The 18,767-nt window shown below is 35.2% G+C and overlaps 1 protein-coding gene across 1 annotated transcript; it reads left to right on the top strand.

Moving 5' to 3' along the window:
- Window positions 1-348: 348 nt before the first annotated feature.
- LOC114252594 (uncharacterized) lies at window positions 349-17,662 on the top strand. Its single transcript, XM_028187127.2, has 3 exons — window positions 349-394; window positions 14,613-14,773; window positions 15,662-17,662. Exons 2-3 carry the CDS (start codon window positions 14,619-14,621, stop codon window positions 16,557-16,559), a joined length of 1,053 nt encoding a protein of 350 aa, XP_028042928.2. The 5' UTR covers window positions 349-394; window positions 14,613-14,618; the 3' UTR covers window positions 16,560-17,662.
- The last annotated feature ends 1,105 nt before the right edge of the window (window positions 17,663-18,767 follow it).

The raw sequence follows: 18,767 nt of genomic DNA, 5'->3' as shown, positions 1-18,767 counted from the left end.
ACAGTTTTCTTTCATTTCTTGTTTACAAAATATTATCCGTTCTTAAATATCCAAGAAGTCAACTTTATCCATATACACTTCAGACGATATATATTTTTTACGATATATTTTTTATTTTTTATTTATATATAGTTTTTATCTCGTTTAGCTTTTGTTTGATTAGTCGTTTTTCAATTAAACTAATTTTCATCACTGATGAAAACGCATTATATATATAGGTAATACGTTACAAATACGTTAATTAATTGGACTTAATTCATATTTTCGGTCGCTTCTATTATGATTTGCATTATGCACGAGCCTTTACAGGATCAAAAGGTTATTATGCGATATTCAAGCCGTAGTCGTGTTTCAGACAGCGGCGGCGGCAGTTCCTTCCTCTGATCCGTGCCCGGTAAACTTCATCAAACTAATATTGTTTACGACCGAATTTTATGAGTGGCTTGTTTCGTCTTTCCCGAAATGCTTTCAATTCGTTTTACGTTCCGCACACATATACATAGATATTTATACATAAGAATTTGTTGAATGCGAACGCTTTTCATTGTTTTTATTCGTATGTAACTGATATCACGGTTCTTTGATTTGGTCATTTTCATTGTACTTTTATTGAAGTTTTGTTTTGTTATTGTTTTAGCCCGCATCGTATTAACACTAATCATACCAACACTTAATGGTTCCTGTTTCTACCATAGCCGGTAGATGAAGGTATACGACAAGTATTACTCAAAATAAACAAAACAAAAATAATAATAATAACTGTAGATTAATTGATAAGAAAAAGTCATGAAGTCAAATGTGCAAAAGCAATAACATGATACGTGCTTTTTCAATGCAAAAGTTCAAAAATGGGTCACTTGACCCGTTTTGGTATGTTTAGTGTTAATAAGCCTTTACCGGAACCCGTAGAATAAAGTCGAAGTCTCGATTGTTTTGTAAACGTCAACTTCCAGAATAACCAACTGTAAGCGGCCTGCGTCTACTACGTTGCTTATAGATTTATGCGCTATAGTTACGTTTTTACACAACGATTTACTGCACTGTTTATAATGAAACTATTTTAATTGGAACACAAAATCTAAAAATATCGCACAAATTTAAACACTAATAAAATGCTTGTGTCAGCCAGCGTAGGATAATGAAGTCATTGCACGATCATAAACTTACAGGTTTTTAATTTTAGGTTAATTTCTATATATGCGGAGGCGAGTCTGCGTCAAGTGGTTACCTAAGGTTGTAGACAACACAGCGTGAATTCCGTGCACACGCTTTGAGAAACGATGTCGATTTCCCGATTGTGTTCTATAACAATCTGTACTACTTTTGAAACCGGAGCAGATGAAAACTTCGGTGCAGAATTAAACAGAATGGTCTTAACTATAGGTCCTAGATATGCTCTATGTACTACTTGAAGGTTAAAAATGTATATAGACTTTGTTTTTGTTTTATCAACAAAATACCAATGCCAATGCTCTTGATTGAATCACTCACAATCGATTATTTTTATTTCCAAAATGTTTTTTAAATAAATATTTCAAAAACCGCAAGAGCAGACCTCTAAATCTCCACCAACGAGATTTATGCTATAATTTTTTTTTTTTTTTAAGATGACGACAAAAATTACCCTCGCATTTATATCCTAAAAACGACGATTAGTCCTCCAGCAAGCAGCTTAGATTTTTTACTAAGCTTTATGATATGAGTTGTATACTCTTTATTCACTGATCGGTATACATAATTTACCGCGATTTGTTATATAATTTTCACCTACTAGTTAAGGCGACGCTGATATAGCCTTTCAAGGCTATCAGCTTAGGTAAGAAAATAAAAAATATTTATATAGTTTTTCTTTGCATTTTTGTTCGAAAATGCTTGTGTCACCACCGGCCAAAGAGGGCTGCAAGAGAAAAAGATTTCCAAAGCTGAAACAGCAAGAAACCGCTTCCCTGACGCTAAGGGAAAACAATATAGATTTAGCAAGCACAGGACTATTATAAAACTTTGATTCTTTTTTAGCCAGAAACGTAATCGAGAGGTGGTTGAGGACGGCCACCGCACGGATTCCTTTCCTATATACCTTGAATTTCTCGCGTATATTACATTGCGTGCAAACATTAGTAGTTGTGTAATTTGGACGTATTGTATGACTTCTTAGGAATCATTCTCTCACCATCCTCGCTGAACCCGTCGCTTGCGACGAAGGGCTCGACGAGTAAATTAACACATAGACACAGCCCACTGAGTTTCTCTTTGGATCTCCTCAGTGGATCGCGTTTCCGATCCGGTGGTAGATTCTGCGAAGCACTGCTCTTGCTAGCGCCAATGTTAGCAACACTCCCGGCTTGAACCCCGTGAACTCACCCCCTAGCTCGGTGAATCTAGAATAACCCCTCTCGTTTTTCCAATATTTAACTTACTCTACGTTCTCATAGTAATAACAATAAAAATAATATTACTATTATATATAATATATTATTATAAAAATAATAGTACTAATATTTTCAAAAACTACATAAAAGTACAAAGCATTATATGTATAAATAAACAAAGCCATTAAAATAACAATTAGCGAGTAACACATTTTTGAAATTAACATAAATGAATCGATTTTAATTTCCCTAAGCATGAATGGCGTATCTAGCGGCACCTTTGTACCGTAACAAAGACAAACCGACAAAGTGCCGATAAATGCCGTCTATTGTTAGCTTTAACTTTACAGGATTGCAGTTAAGTTTTAGTACATAATACAAGATTCACAAAAACGTTATATAGTTCGGTTATTGTTAGTAAATAACTTTATTATTTTAAAATGGTATTTCCCAAGTTTAAGAGTGTTTATTCTTCGTGTTACGTTTTATATTATGTTACAATCTACTTTTTTAAATTTTTAATTTGGCTCCAACGATTTAGGCATTGATTTTGCCAATATGCACAGTGCCAGTATGCAGAAAAACGAAAGGTGCGTAGCGAAAAAATATATTTAAATACAAATAAATTTGATCAGAGCTTTTCCATACGCGAATCTGTTATTTTAAGAACAGCACAAACAAATATGTTAAACAAACTACTTTAAAGATAAATATTATTAGTAGATAAATATTTACATAGAATATTTACATTAATAGGCCGGGTGATGTCTTTTGGAGGATATCATAAAGAGAGAACACAATATTGGGACAGTCGAAGAAAATTTCACTTTACTTAAAATATCTGTTTAACATCAGGCATGGTAGGACTTTGTTTGTTTAACGATAACTTACCGTGTTCAGTGTTAGGTGCTCACCGGAGTTCACCGGCACCTGAGCGTGAATGCCGCGAACTAACTTGGGACCTGAAATTCCAACTAAATATCTGGACGTATGCCAACTTTGAGACAAAAATGGACAGGATTGTGATACCTATCTGTATGAACTCACAATACGTCTATAATTTTCTCTTACATAGGATCTTCCTGATCCACTCTCAGTGTTTTAAGGCATTCCAAGTACCAGTCACTGTTCTCGTCGAACCCGTTGAATGCGACGAAGGGTTCGCCCTGTAAATTAACCCTCAGATACAGCGCACAGAGTTTCTCACTGAGTTTTCTCAGTGGATCGCGATTCCCATCCGGCGGTAGATACATCGATGAACTGCTTTTGCTAGAGCAGATGTTAGCGAAGTCTCCCTACAAGTTCGGTGAAGCTAGCATAACCCTAAGAGGTTGCTAGTCTTCTTCTTCGTATTCGTACACTCTTGACAGAGTGGTCGTGGACATTCATCAGTCGGATACGACCTGCTCATGACGCTCGTGGGAAATTAGTGCAGTGGTTTCCCGTTGCCTTCAGCATTGTAGGGGGTATTTGATCTCCAAGGTTTCTGACGCCTCTTCCGTATTGTTACTAGGTTTTAGTTTATATAGGTTACTAGTAATAGGCAAAAAATAAAACTCTTACGTATTCCACGTAAATGAAATAAAAAGAAACAAATCAAATTATGTTTGACGTCTTGTTAATGTAGCGGTGAGAGTAGTGTGCCATATGATTAGACTTCGATTCCGAGTTGAATATAATCGATTTTTATTATTCGAAATATTAATGGTTGTAGTTGTTGTTGTCTACAATGAAATATAAAGTTTGTTTTTCTTGTTATTATCTCGTTATAAATAAATATGGTAAATAATTAGAAGCGCAGTTTTAAAAAAAAATCCAATCGGTTGTGCATTTCTAACCCTAGTGTATCATTTCGCATTGAATAGTTCCAAATCACAATTAAAACATTGTACTTATTACGTCACAAATTAAAACATTCGATGTAAAAAGATAGGAAGGAGTATTTCGCCATTGAGGCATCGACGCATTCAATAATGCTCTATGAGATTGTCTAGCTAACAATATTAGAAAAGGACAGTGATAGTATCCGAGTGAGACCGATAGATACGTTCCCACAACGATTACTTCACCTGAGTTCTTAAGAGATGGGGTGAATTTTGTAACACGTCAAAGTCATATCGATGAAAAGCAAGTGTAGATTTGTTGTGGATAGAAGCTGTTTTATAAGAATAGATATTATTTTTAATATGTAGGTATATATATTTACTAACTAACTTATTTTCATCATACAATAAATACAATAAACGAATCATAAATGTACAAATGTAGTTAGAACAAGGCCGTCTTTTTTTTTTAATTCGAGCATATAACATATTTCAAATAAGGGTTTCAATTTTGTGACCATCAGCAATTTAAACACTTTTTCGCATGCGAGTTTCTAAACATATAGTTAAGCAGTTTTCACAGTAGATTGCTAAAGCACCAAAATAAAACTTTTATTCATTGAAAATTGAACAAATTTCACAACGCCATCATTAAAACAACTTAACAATGAAGGGGCAAATGCCGTGCATTTTAACAAATTTGGATTAATTATTAAATAAATATTCTATCCATGATAAGAATTAGACTATATTTGCAGACATGTGCAAGGCATATCGATAGAATATATTTTTTTGTTAGCACAACACTACCAAGAATGCACCTTGACTAGACCAAGGGAAATAGGTTTTTTTTCAATCACACCAGCGTTCACAATATATCATCCCTTTATTTATTTCGTGCTACATATTCGCGCACTCGGCTTTGTCTGTTGCGTGATAGATATAACAGAAAAGGGTGCGCACATCTTGTGAATTCTATACAATCAAATTTCAATGGTTATTCGCAACGACGAAACCATTATTAGTTCATTAGTCTTTTAGAAGGATTCATAGCGTTAAAGCTGAATTAATAACAAAAATAAGTGTAGTTTTTGTACATTTCTAGGATTACGTTATATATAATTGTATAATATACTGAATACTCTATGGTTTTTTTTTAAACTGATAATTTCAAATATTTTATTCTCAACCTAAAAATGAGAGAATTCTCTCATTTTAACAATTTCTCGTCATAATCGTGCGTGCTCGTAAAATGAACTCTAGGTTATGTCGCTAAATGTTAGATAATTATTCAAAACTATCTCTGGCAGACTTCGTAGTGCCTCAATCGATAAATAAAGGACCTAAACTTTTGTATAAAATAAACTTAAAACAATTCCTGTCCAACGGGGGACACATCAAAGGAAAAACAAAATTGTTACTTTTATATAATTCCGAGCATTTTCTACATATTTATCTACCTTTTAAACCTTTCAATTAATTCAATTCATTTATATATATGTTTATAGATTCAATTAAAAAAGAATCGGCATAAAAATGGTCGTTCTTTTACGTCTAAGAGTAAGTTTGTCGCAAGCAATGAAGCAGAAACTTATTAAATACCTACTTGTCAAGCCGCTTGAAAGTAAATTGTGATTTCATCACGTATGTATTTTTTTTACGTTTTGTACTTAACGGCAATAAGACTTTCTTCAGCAGAGAAGACTTCCAGGTCACTAACGAAGTAAGCAGAATCACTGGCGTTGAAACCCATCCGAGTTCATGCATTACTACCACGGCACGTGTGCCATAATATTTGATATGTTTCACGACAATTGCTTCTAGAAATGTGGCGGGTAGCCATCATACAACGCAAGATATTTGACAGATGCCTGATACTCGCTTACGAGATTTTCAAGATAAGCTCGCATATATACAAGTTCCGAACAACAACATTTGGACCGTCGGTCTACCGAGAAGATCTTCCCTCCGTCGTTTAAGCCTCCCAAAGAAAATTTGATAGTCTGAAATTCAAAGCTAAATCTAATCACCTCCATAATCTTTAATATTCTTGTTAGAAATCTAACAGCACAAGGGTAGTTGTCTAGCGAGTGTGACTTTCCAAGTTTGCAAATATGAGAACAAAGTCCCGATTCGATGAATAGGAGGAGAATCAGTGAATGGGTTAGCTTAAGATTATTTCTTATTCTTCTTCAAAAAGCGACTTTCTTGTTTTGGCCACTCCAAAAATATTCTGATACAATTCCCTTCTGTACCTTTCCTCAACTTCTACTATATGTAGGCAGACCATCTTATTGAGGTCAGTATAAAATCATTTTAATCATCGTTCTTTACAATAAGCACACTATTTCATAAGTTTTTTACCAGCCATCATGAGGATTTATACATTTAAACCCGTATATGCAAGTGATGTCGCATAAGATGTAGGGTTAATAGACGAGAGAAACAACAATAGGTTATTTAATATATTCTTTAATAGTAAAGTTTTTCATAAATATATACTATTCTAGTAATACTTCAAAATATTCAATCAATATTAAATCTCAGCATCACATAAAATTTGTTTTGAAGTTTCAGCTATATAACAATTTTTAGAACGAATCATTTAAATTCAAAGTTCTAGAATAGGTTACACATGTATTCAATACATTAGAACTACAATAACAATTTGAAATTTTATCCTACCTTTTGTTTTTAATGTCGAAAAAGGTTGGCCAGTGAATTACCAGCAACACAATGCAACACATAATTACCCATTGAAATGTTTCATTAAACTGTAGCTTATTTTACAATTTACACTTTTTGCTCAAAGAATAACATCAACACTTGAAGTCAACTTGATGGGGTAGGCCAAATTTAATATCACAAATTTAACACAAAATAGAAGCTAAGACATAAAATGAAGCAAATTATCTATTTTTCTATATTAAAAAGAGATAACAAGATACCAATAAGTATAAATCACTTAAAATTGCCATTGCGAAGTCAGGGGGCGTGGTGGTCGAATGCATTCTGTTCATTCGAGCCCGGGGGGTCATTCCTTTGTCATGTTAATGCAGAACCGACTTTAGGAATAAGCTGTGGAATCGATATGTATGGCTTTTGTTGGATTTGACCTAGTGACAAGTTGGTCAACCTAGTTCGCTGGCAAGTGGAAAGGACTCTTTTGTATTCTCATTGATATTGTGGATTCAATGACCCTTTTATTTCGTGGAAAAAAAAAGGACTGTAAAGGAGTCGAAACGATGCGAATTATAAAAATATTGATCTTTATAAAGCGCTTCTGCTACATACGTCAACAATATAATTAAAATTTATGACGAGTTTGGAAATAATTCGTAATTTATTAATAATAATTTATACCAGCTCATCATTAATTAAGTACAAAATTGATCCAATATCTTTACGAATTGAGTTTTATTTATATGTAAATAAAAAAGATTTTTGCAAAATCAAAGTTAATAAAATTTAACTAGAAACCAGCGAGTTAGGTCGGCCGCAGCAGCCGTTCACCATTTTGTTTTATTTTTCGTTAACAAAACGAAGAATTCAAAACAAAACATTAATACAGTTTTGTCAGCGCCATTGTTTTAAGTTTCGTAAGCTCACAAAATGAAGTTTCGAACGTTTTGAATCGTACCAAAGCGAGAACGATTTGCCGTTAATCGCATTTCGTCAAAACGTGATTTTAATATTCGACCGAGTTCTTATTGTTTTCGTAAAGTTTCTCAATTGTAGCACGCAATACGAGCGAAGCTGGACGATTTTATTGGCTTCAAAAAAGAGAACGTACGAACCCGTTGTGCACGATGCAAACATCACACGATGAATCGTTTATAGCGGTAGGCAGCGGCTTGGCTCTGCCCTTGGCATTGCTGAAGTCCATGGGCGACGGTAACCACTCACCATCAGGTGGGCCGTATGCTTGTCTGCCTACAAAGGCAATAAAAAAAAAAAAACACAATCATTGATAGCTATGTGTTTTGTGCCAATAAGCGTAACAACGCGAATAAAATGATTGACGCCCCAAATAAAGTACACCCATGCGTCAGCCCGCTGAGTTTCTCGCCGAATTTTCAGTGAAACTCTAAAGGACACAGGGTCACCAGTAATACTTCTTTGTTGAAAAAAAATATTTTAGAAGCTGCAAGCGTTACTGAAGGTTTGCCCTAAACACGTCATTACCGATCCTCCCCATCCATTAACGGCGCTTTTAGGTACCTCAAGCTTCGGTCACCGTTCCCGCCGAACCCGCTTGCGACGAAGTAAATTAACCCATAGATACAGCTCACTGAGTTTCTCGCCGAATATTCTCAGTGGGTCACGTTTCCGATTCGATGATAGATTCTGCGAAGCACTGCTCTTGCTAGGGCCATGGTTAGCAACACCTCTGGTTTGAGCCCCGAGAGCTCACCTACACGCTAGGGTAACGCTGATATAGCTCTCAAAGCTATCAGCACAGGTAGGAAAAAAAAAGAAGATTTTGATTTTGATTTGAACAATATCCATTCTCTTTCCTATCTCCCTCTCCAACGCTCTTATCTACAATTATACCGGAAATAGTGTAGGCGACTGTGTGTAAAGACTTCTACGTATGTATGTATAACGTCCAAAGAAGTTTTTATCTACCTATTTGTGAAATATGGTGCCAAAAAGAAGATAATATCATATTCTATTAATTCCTATTACAAGTAACAGGGATCTTGAGCAAGGAAGTTTCTGTTATGAATATGAATACCTTTAAAGCCGATTTCTTTGAACAAAATTGTTAACTAGCACAACTTTTTCTATTTTATAAAACCTAGTCCTAATAATTATCTAAAATGTATTATAATCAAAACAAAAACAAATCAACAAACAAAATTTTTTCTCACTTCTAAAGTACATTTATTCTCTTTATAAGCCCTGCTCAATGTGCGGTACTAAGCTAAAATTTTGTAAAACGCATTTCCACAGTATACGAAACGCTTGCTTGCTACTCGTAAAATTCTCAAAATCCTGAGCGATAGAGCAGTGCAACGTGCATTTGGCGCCTCAGATACATAGCTTTTTTCAACAGTTATTAAACTTAAATTCCTCAATTTCTAAATCAAGCAAATTTCAGCTTTCCGCTTTTGGAAACACGTAACAAAACACAATAAAAACTTTTTAGCGTTTAGGAGAAATCTAAGTTAATCGTTTTAGTATCGGTTTCATAGGGTTCTCACTCTTAACTTTCGACAATACGATCGACATTCTTATAAACCCAAAACGATGTCCTTGGAAGAGGATAATAATAAAGCGTTTTTTGTATACAAGATATCCGTGTGCGATGCACCGAAATGCATCAGTGTGCATGTCTAGCAGCTGTGCCTATTATTCGTTTCACAGTGTGAGTGGTTTGTACGACGACTGAGTGAAATTGATGCTTTCGATAAAATAAAATGAAAATATCCAAGTGTATTATTATTTCGTGCGATATCGCGTGACTATCCAGTATTTGGCTAACGAAAGTATGGTTCGCGGCGGCGAAGAAAACCGGGCTTAAATGTGTTCGTATTCTATTGTCGTAATTATTCATAATTCTATGACAATGTTATCAAGTCACGTCGATATTTTTACAAAACAAGCTTGTTTCGTGTTTTTTATTGTTCCTAAAAATGAAATAATCTCATGGCACCAACTTAGGGCAATTCTATATTTTTTTGTGGTCAACTAACCATTTTATTATTAAGTATAGATTGTTTATTGTAAAACTGAAATCAAGCATATCTTTATCATTAAAAATTATTAAGACAAGGCCACTATCAACTATATTTCCCTTTTTTAGCTTTTATTTCCAGACTGTTGCGATCATGGTCGATTATGGTATATCTCGTTCGATCTAATCGTTCTAGTTTAAATAAATAATTACACTGTATTTACTTGAAATATCAAAATCGTTCCATCACAGTACACAAACATAGAGAAACTTTTTTGCATCGCTTGCTGATGCCATTCCCAGGAACATGTGGACCGCTACGTTCGTAGATCAAACACGCCATCCTGCCGTCATTGTAGTTTCCTTTATCAATACTTTCCAAAAAATCTTTGTTGACAACCGTCTCTTTCTAATCTATCCCAAAGAATGGGTTCGACAAGGACATATATAGAGGCACATCTTCAAACATAATTGCTTTCAAAATGAAAAGATGTTAAACAATAAGTCGGAGAAAGAATACTCTCCGCGAATGATGTTTCTATAAGATTGCTTTATTTTATAGCTTAAGCGTACGTACATTAGAGTTATTAAAAAGTTAAACGATCAGCAGTTAATTGAATTGAGACAAGGCTACAGTCGATATTCTAGCGTTGTTGAAATTTAACTTTTCTGAATATGAAATGTGAGCCGCATTTCCATTGAAAGCATATCAATCCTAACCCTGATAATCCCCAGTACTGATTTAGAAAATTTTCAATCAGGAACGGGTGTTTATTTTACGCTAGAAACATTTAGTTTAGGTTTTAATCTTTTCGTGTAACAATAACAACGTAGGCGTGTAAACACAGCGTCATCATTTAGTTACAAAATTTGGGTGGGATAGCTGTTATCTAATGGGATAGGCGACGCGTGCACGCGGTGATATCTACTGACCCCGATAGTTACTTAACACTGAAGGTCGTGAAATCGTCTGTGTATTTTCGCCTTATAAGAAAAAAGTTTATGCGGTATGTAGATACATTTAAGACATCTGAGGTATCTTTTCGGAGGAGGGTCAAAAGTCAACGTTTTCTGTTAAAAGTTTTATTTTCCTCATACAGAGGATAACGACATCTCAAACTTTAGTTTTGCGGCAAGCCACGTCATTTAGGAAAAAAAAGAAATAATACGCACATTCTGCGAGTACAGTAAAGTTCAATCAACTAAAAGAAGTCAACGTAATTGAAACAAGTAAAAAAATATTGATTTATATGCAGTAAAATGTTGATCATTAATTTTATTTATATACAAAAGCGAAATCACGAGATTTCTCTACGTTTTGCAATGTAGGCGCTCACAAAGAACGAATTTTACGTAAATACTATTTAGAAGCGATTTTTTGTTGGTTGTCGCATACGTAATAATATAAAATAGCAACGCATACGCAATATATATTTATATAGACCTGGTAGCTTATAAGCACAAGCTATTCTTTATTACGAATTTAAAGCGGGTAAAGCAGTGTGGCAGGTCTCTCTATTCTATTCTATCAGCCCATGGACGTCCACTGCTGGACATAGCCCCCCCCCCAAGCCTCGCCACAAAGATCGGTCCTGCGCTGCCTGCATCCAGCGGATCCCCGCGAACCTCAATAGGTCGTCGGCCCACCTTGTGGGAGGCCTACCCACGCTACATCTTCCAGTACGCGGTCGCCACTCAAGAACCTTCTGGCCCCAACGGCCATCCGTTCCCCGAGCAATGTGTCCTGCTCGCTGCCACTTCAGTGTCGCAATCCTTTGGGCTATGTCGGTTACCATGGTTTTCCTGCGAATCTCCTCATTTCAGATTTGATCTCGAAGGGAAACTCCGAGCATAGCCCTCTCCATTGATTTTTGGGTGACCTTGAGCCTTCTCATAAGGCCCATTGTGAGCGACGACAGGTCTAGTGTCCAAAAAAACTGAAGTTTATAAAAAGATATATTATAATATGTAGGAGCGAATTAGAATTGTTTACGTTTCGTGTAAGTCACGTGGGTCGTTATTGGAAATGATCTCATTGTAGCATACAGAGTACACATGTCTCACATATGTACATACAAAAATCTTACCATGATGACATTTCTTTCAAAGCTGATAAACATGACTCGCTTGGATTTAACGTAGAGCCCATTGACTTTTTTCCTACCTAAGTTGATAATCTCACAGGGTTATGCCAGCCTAACCTGACAAGCAGGTAAGTTCACGGGACTCTAACTTAATGATGTTGCAAACGCAATAGCACTGCAATAGAACTGCTTCGCAGAATCTACCACCGGACTTGGCTTTCGAAGCCCACGGTATGGGCTGGCCAAAGATTTTGATGACGGGAATGGAGGTTGGACGCCTGATTCGAGACGAGATACTAGCAGTGGTGTCGGGATTGCGAGGCCAGGCATTGGGGGAGACGCGTGGGCGGGAAGTTAAGGAGGAAGCACTTATTCTTAGAGTTAAATATTTCAAACACACTCACAGCCCCAAACTTACATTTTTATTAATTAAATAAAATTTTCATATTCTGTACTATCGACAATGTTCAACTAACATGGTACCAATTGAAAAAAATCTAAATTTTTATATTTGAATATGGAAATAAATAAGGCCTTCTAGTATTGTTTTTATAAAAACACTATCGACGCGATATAGTCCTATTTGAGGTTTTTTTTTTTATTTTTATTGAAAAAAAATAGTACCTACTATATTCTCTTAGCATTATAATAGATGCTCACTTTTATCTTTTTTTCACTCGTCATCGTCCATTCACACTACGTGCCGTGCTCATCGCAGGCGCATCTTCATGGTATTTTTTTTTTCTTCTCATTTCTACTTCTTAAATGGACATATTAACACTTTTTCTAATATTATAATCAACAGTGCTTCAGACACATTGGTATTGAAAGAGTTTATGCCGGTCTTATCTTTCTAGTCTTAGATTTCAGACAGACGCTCTCTGTCTACCTTCAACTGTCGCAGTGCTTGTCCTGAGTGCCACCAAGGAATCTTCAGTATATTATTCCAGTACCGTATCTGGAATATATAGATGCACTTGCTCTGTATTGCTTTTAATGTCATTACCTCTCCTGCTTGGCTCTAAATTATGTAATTAATGTATACTAATCAAAGCCAGCCAGCCCGGTTTGCTCGACCTCGTTAGACTGATTTAAAGATTTTCTGAAAATTCCATTGAAATCGATCCTGCCCTTTCGGAGTCTTTAATGAATATACAGTCAAACCTGGGTAAGTGAGAACTGGATAAGTGAGAAAACTCTATAAGTGTGAGTAATAGCCAGGACCCGTCATTTTAAGCTCCCAAAACCTCTATTAGCGAGAAACAGAAACCTTTGTAAGAGAGAGTTGTTTTTCCCTCATGAACCTCCATAAGTGAGACTGCTACTTATCTATACCTCTATAAGTGACAGTCGAGCTTTATTTATTTATATTATTTAGGAGGAACTAATGACAAAACAAATTACAAATTTAACATCTGCTATTTTATGACTCATTCTTAACTTTCGTGGAACTTCCTACCATTGTTTTTGTATTGTTTTCTCGTCAATATTGAACCTATTCTATTTCCTGGAACTAAATAGCGTTGTTATTTTATCGCACTCTTTTCGAATGGACACGTGTGCCTGTATACCGTCCTATTTGTCGGACTTACTCAGTTTGTCGTTAATCAATTGCGAAGGAAAGTTCTGTTCTGCATCATGTCGAAACGGAAAATTAAAGTACTGTCATTAAGTGATAAACTTAAAATAGTGAATGCGTTTGAATTCAGAAAATCACGAAATGAAATTCAGAGGGTGCATTAGCGAGAAACTCGGGTTAGTGAGAAACCTCTATAAGCGAGAATGAGATTGTACTCCCTTGAAATCGACTTTTATTTATGTATGTAGATATCTGTAGCAAAGTACTAAGACGTTGATGTTTCAAGAGTAGGACAGCTGTTACTCTAATGCAATTAACCTGGACCTCACTTCTCAAGGTGTGTAGCGCCACGTTGTCTATTACTTCGAGGGCTTATCCGACTAAGACTGTATAATAAATCTGCATATCTGCGCGTCTTTTGTTACGCAATCTACTTCAACCTTAATGTTACACCTAAACAAATAAGTCAGCCAAAATTTTTCTATATGTACCTATTTACTCATATGTTTGAAAATCGGAAATACAAATAAATATTCAAATATTAATCATATTCAGTTACAACATTCGTGACCTAACATCGTTACATTCGAACTACTCTCATGACGAGTGATTGTATTGTCGCGAACCCTTTATGGGAACTTCAAGGTCACACGAAACCCAATTTTACGCCCCAACCGGTAATTTCATACAATATTCTTCCCCGTTTTATTATATTGTCTAATTTTGCTGTCTCCGAATCGTAATAAATAATACGTATCGTTTACGTAAATTATTTTGTAATTTACAAGCTTTATCACCTGTCCTAACCTAAGGATGGTTTGTTTAAGATTACATTTGTTTAGTACCTAGTAAATGCAGCATCTAAATCTCTATATATATTTATAAATGGGATTGTGAATCGAAAAATATATAAATAAACTACTTTTTAACACAGTTTTATAGATTCTTATGTGGTTTACGAATTGCTGTTCCAGAAATTTTGATAATTCATTGAAATTAAAAGAAATTGAAAGCTAAATATTCGAAAGAATAAAATAAACAACCCTAAGTCACATGCAATTATTTTTTTTCTTCTAGGGTACCATGAAGTGCGCTCGACTTCAACTACAAGAACGAGCAAAAGTAATACCTAAAACGGAAAAGATTCAAAATACTCAAAGACCTAGAAGATACTGTCAAAAACGTCTCGTCAATCCTGAACATGACGAAAACCCGACATGGATGGCTGTTTTTGAAAGGTATATTTATTGTTCGACGAAAGAAACACTTCGAAAGGCTATGATTTCTATTGAAGCTTCAATTAAAGATTCTTTGGTCATGGTGCCATAAATCCAATGAGTATTCCTGAAATCTTTCTTGACTATTTAGATTCTTGCGATTGATGTATCGAGCAGCCTTCAATATCAAAGTCACATAGAAGAAGACGGTGGCTTCAAATTTTTTCAATAGATTGATACTTTACGCTTAGACTACGTGAAATCCCGGCTTCGCACGCTGTATTGCTACTACATACCATTAACTTATATTTGATTTGGTACAGAAGAGAAACGTTGTTAATAGTCTTGGTCTTACGGATTGCTGAGAGACTCAGGGTCTACGGAGGTATTTCAGTCCACTCTGTGTTGTCGACGGGGAGTATTTTGAATAATGGTTTAAGATGATTTCGCCATTTTATTTTTATCACACATCATCGGAACGTAGTTCGAAATATTACGTGGACTCACTGCATTCATCCGCAGTGAGTATTCAGAGATCCTTTCTGAGATACGCGTCATCCGTCTTTGGAATAAATTCTCGTTCACGCTCATTTCCCAGCGAGGTTCGACAAGAGTCTAACATTCTAGTCCCTCTGACTTTACCGATGTCTTTGAGTGACGGCGATCACTCACTATCGAGTAAACCAATTGCTATCCTATTTCGAAGGCACTTTAGATTTTATATGATGAAAATTAATTTCCCCGTCCACTTTATGACCTAACGTAAAAGTTTCAATGATGTTGTACTACAATATTATTATTATTATTAACTTTAGCTTTTGGTTTAGATACATACAACGTTCCTTGAACGTTATTATCTCAGATGTAGGGAAGCGTACGTGTCAATCAATCTATTATCTCATTGTTCAGATATCATTGCAACGCTGACAACCCTAAGGAAGCGCCAGAATATGAGCAAAGCCATCGTGACAATGAAGATCTCTACCTTAGTGTTCAAACACTAAAATTCCAAGGTGACGTCGAGCAACAAAAAAGACCTAAAACAAGTTTCAAATACAAAACGCTAAGCGATAACAAGAAACACAGGATGTTCGTTAAACAAATGGTACAAAATGATTTCGATGATTCGGGAAGATCTTCACAACACACATGCTACTATTTCGACGATTACGCTAAGTATTTGTTCAGTAATGAAAGGTCCAGACCCAATTCTGGTAAATCAAGCCTCTTCCTTCAAGGCCTTAGTGGTAATTACAAAGAACAAAAAGAGATACGCGTCAATGACTCAGATAGAAAGTGCAGGAGCGTCGGATCTAGGTTTAAAAGTATTTTCAAACGAAATACGAAACACAATTTCGATGATACGGATGACAAGTCGGAGATCGATGATATTCAAGACGCTAAAATAAAGTTTGAGAAATCTGGTACGAGAAAGAGTTTGACCATATCACGAACTCAAAGCCCTGAAACTTTTCAGATAATAAGAGTCGACGTAGTATGCAATTACAATAATCCTATCTTATTAGATCAAGAAGATGAAAAAAACATAACAGAAAACCATTTGGAATCAGCTACAGAATCGAAATTAGACAACTTTAAAAATTCTCATTTCGCTACTAAGTATTTATTGACTAAGACTGTTAAAACTTTAGATGAACATTTATCCGGTGGAGCCAAAGTAACTCTGCTCTGCAAAACATTCAAATTGTCCGAACGAAACAATTTCTCACGAACAATTAGAAACGATGAGGCCGGAAAGAGGAGTAAGGTGAAAGATGTAAAAGTTAAAACTAAGATCAAGAAATAAAGATTGTTAGTAAATGAGTATTTAATTTTTTAGCAAAGAATCCAGAAAAAAAATTGGTTCTGGTCAAATTTATTGTGTGTGCGATGCAACGACAATTTCGACAGACGTCAAATACCTGGCGGGCGAGCCGACCCTCTGGCGCCACCCTTAATTCAAACAAACCGTTCTCAAACTTTCTACAAAGGTGGGTATTTTACTAATCAACCCTCTGAAATTAATACTGCAATCGCGTTTGCAACTTGTTGACTTGCTAAGTAATAGCGATTGATCACATATAACAATAAACGGATATGACAGAAAACATTGTCTCAAAAAAGATTAGACAAAGGTAAATAACAATAGTCTTAATAAGTATAATATTATATTACATTGTGGTGGGTAGCCAGCCAACATACAACACAAGATATGTGACAGATGCCTGAATCTCGCTTACGACATTTTCAAGATAAGCTTGCATATATACAAGTTCCGAACAATAATATTCGGACCGTCGGTCTACCGAGCAATATCACCCGCTCAGAGGAAAAATTTCCCTTTGTCGTATACCTACAAAGTTATACCTTTTACGAAATATATAATTTTCTATGTCAATTTATTATATATGTAACACGCTATTCCGATGCAAAGAAAGAAATAGTTCAAATTTTTTTACAAAAATCATTCAAAGCTAATTCAACAGTTTGAGAGCCACTACCATGATAGAAAAAATGTAAGAGCATAAATTTTTCACGCAACCTGTGATTTAGTGAGACGCACACGATCAATTCTAAACGAAAAAAAAAAAAAACATTTAATCTACAAAAGTTGACCATAGCATAAAAAAAGTGGAGGTAATCGATATTTTATTTAAAAGTCATTTAGTGCAAAAAGTATATTACTAATGTTTTGTAATTCAGTAAAAGGTTTTTGTTTATGTCGAGTTGAAATAAAAAATCAATATTATGCGTTTGTTTTGTAAAAATGTATATAATTTATTTTTAAAAAAAATCCTTCACAACTATGGATAGAAATGACTTTTTTTATAGACTGCCCATAAGTTCGAAGGAATTTGTATTTTGAAATTTTTTCCTTGTTTGGTTCTAGTTTTAAAATAACAATGTTCGAGATTATAGACTAAATGTGCTATTAGCAGCAACCCTCTTAGCAGTTTCGGAAATCCTTCCTTAGTTTATGGAAAATCCTGTTTCATATCATTCACCGGTTTCAAATCTATGTCGTCCTCTCAGAACCTTCGCTTTATGTCGCCTTTCAAATCAATTCAGACTGGTCGCGTGATTGTCCACATTCATTAGCGAAAAACAAAATAAATATTCATACTGAACTTATAATCTCCACAGACAGAAACTGTTCGTTTTTTTTTTTCATTGAGACGTTATCTGGCGACGTCATCAAATCACTTTTTACGGAATGCTTCTATCAAGATTACCGGTGATTTGATTCGATTTTATTTTTTTCGTACTTCAGTATATTCTATAAGATGGCAGCAGTAGGTCAGCACTAAGTATTGTCGTGATCATTTCTACAATAATAATAATAAAACCATGCGCTTCGTTTTTTTTTCTTTTTCTTTTTTCCTATCTATTCTGATAGCTCTGAGAGGCTATTTCAGCTGCACTTTGAAAAGTCTGACGGCCTATTTGTATTGAGGCTTCACATATTTATTAAACTAAAATGTTAATATTCTTCTATGGTTGCCCTTGTCGGCAGACGAGTATACAACCCACCTGATGATGAGTTATCATTGTCACTCATGGACATCAGCAATGCCAGGGGCACACACAAGCCGCTCCCTGCCGTGGATATTCATTTAGGCTTGGTTATCTGCTCGATTCATGGCGGCAGATTCTTTACCTTACAACGGCACAATAACCTCGGAAAATGGTCTAATTTCAGATTTAACATAGCTGTTAGATAATTGCTATCCAAAATAAGAGATATTAGATAAAGTTTAATTAGATTCTTGTAAATAAAATCACTTAATACCAATAAGATTCGTACGCTAATTGGAACAAAAATGCAATATATTTATTTAGCATTATTTAATCGTGACAGATCAACTGGTCAGTATTTTTAAGTTGTTTTGCGTGTGTATGCCAATTATGACATTTTTAGATCTTAACCCTGTGCAAACTGTTATTTATTTGACCGTATTTAAAATATGCAACATATATAATAATCGTAAAAGCGCTTACATTTATAACGTACCTA

This window comes from Bombyx mandarina, chromosome 01 (assembly GCF_030267445.1).
Source record: "Bombyx mandarina strain Sakado chromosome 01, ASM3026744v2".
NCBI classification, from domain to species: domain Eukaryota; kingdom Metazoa; phylum Arthropoda; class Insecta; order Lepidoptera; family Bombycidae; genus Bombyx; species Bombyx mandarina.
The sequence above is the reverse complement of the archived record's forward strand: the minus strand, read 5'-3'. Positions and strand labels throughout refer to the sequence as shown.

Excerpts from the sequence above, each read along its gene's own strand:
- LOC114252594 (XM_028187127.2), top strand. The coding sequence starts at position 14,619 with ATGAAGTGCGCTCGACTTCAACTACAAGAACGAGCAAAAGTAATACCT. Across the intron at positions 14,774-15,661 it reads TGGATGGCTGTTTTTGAAAG|ATATCATTGCAACGCTGACA; the intron begins GTATATTTATTG and ends CTCATTGTTCAG.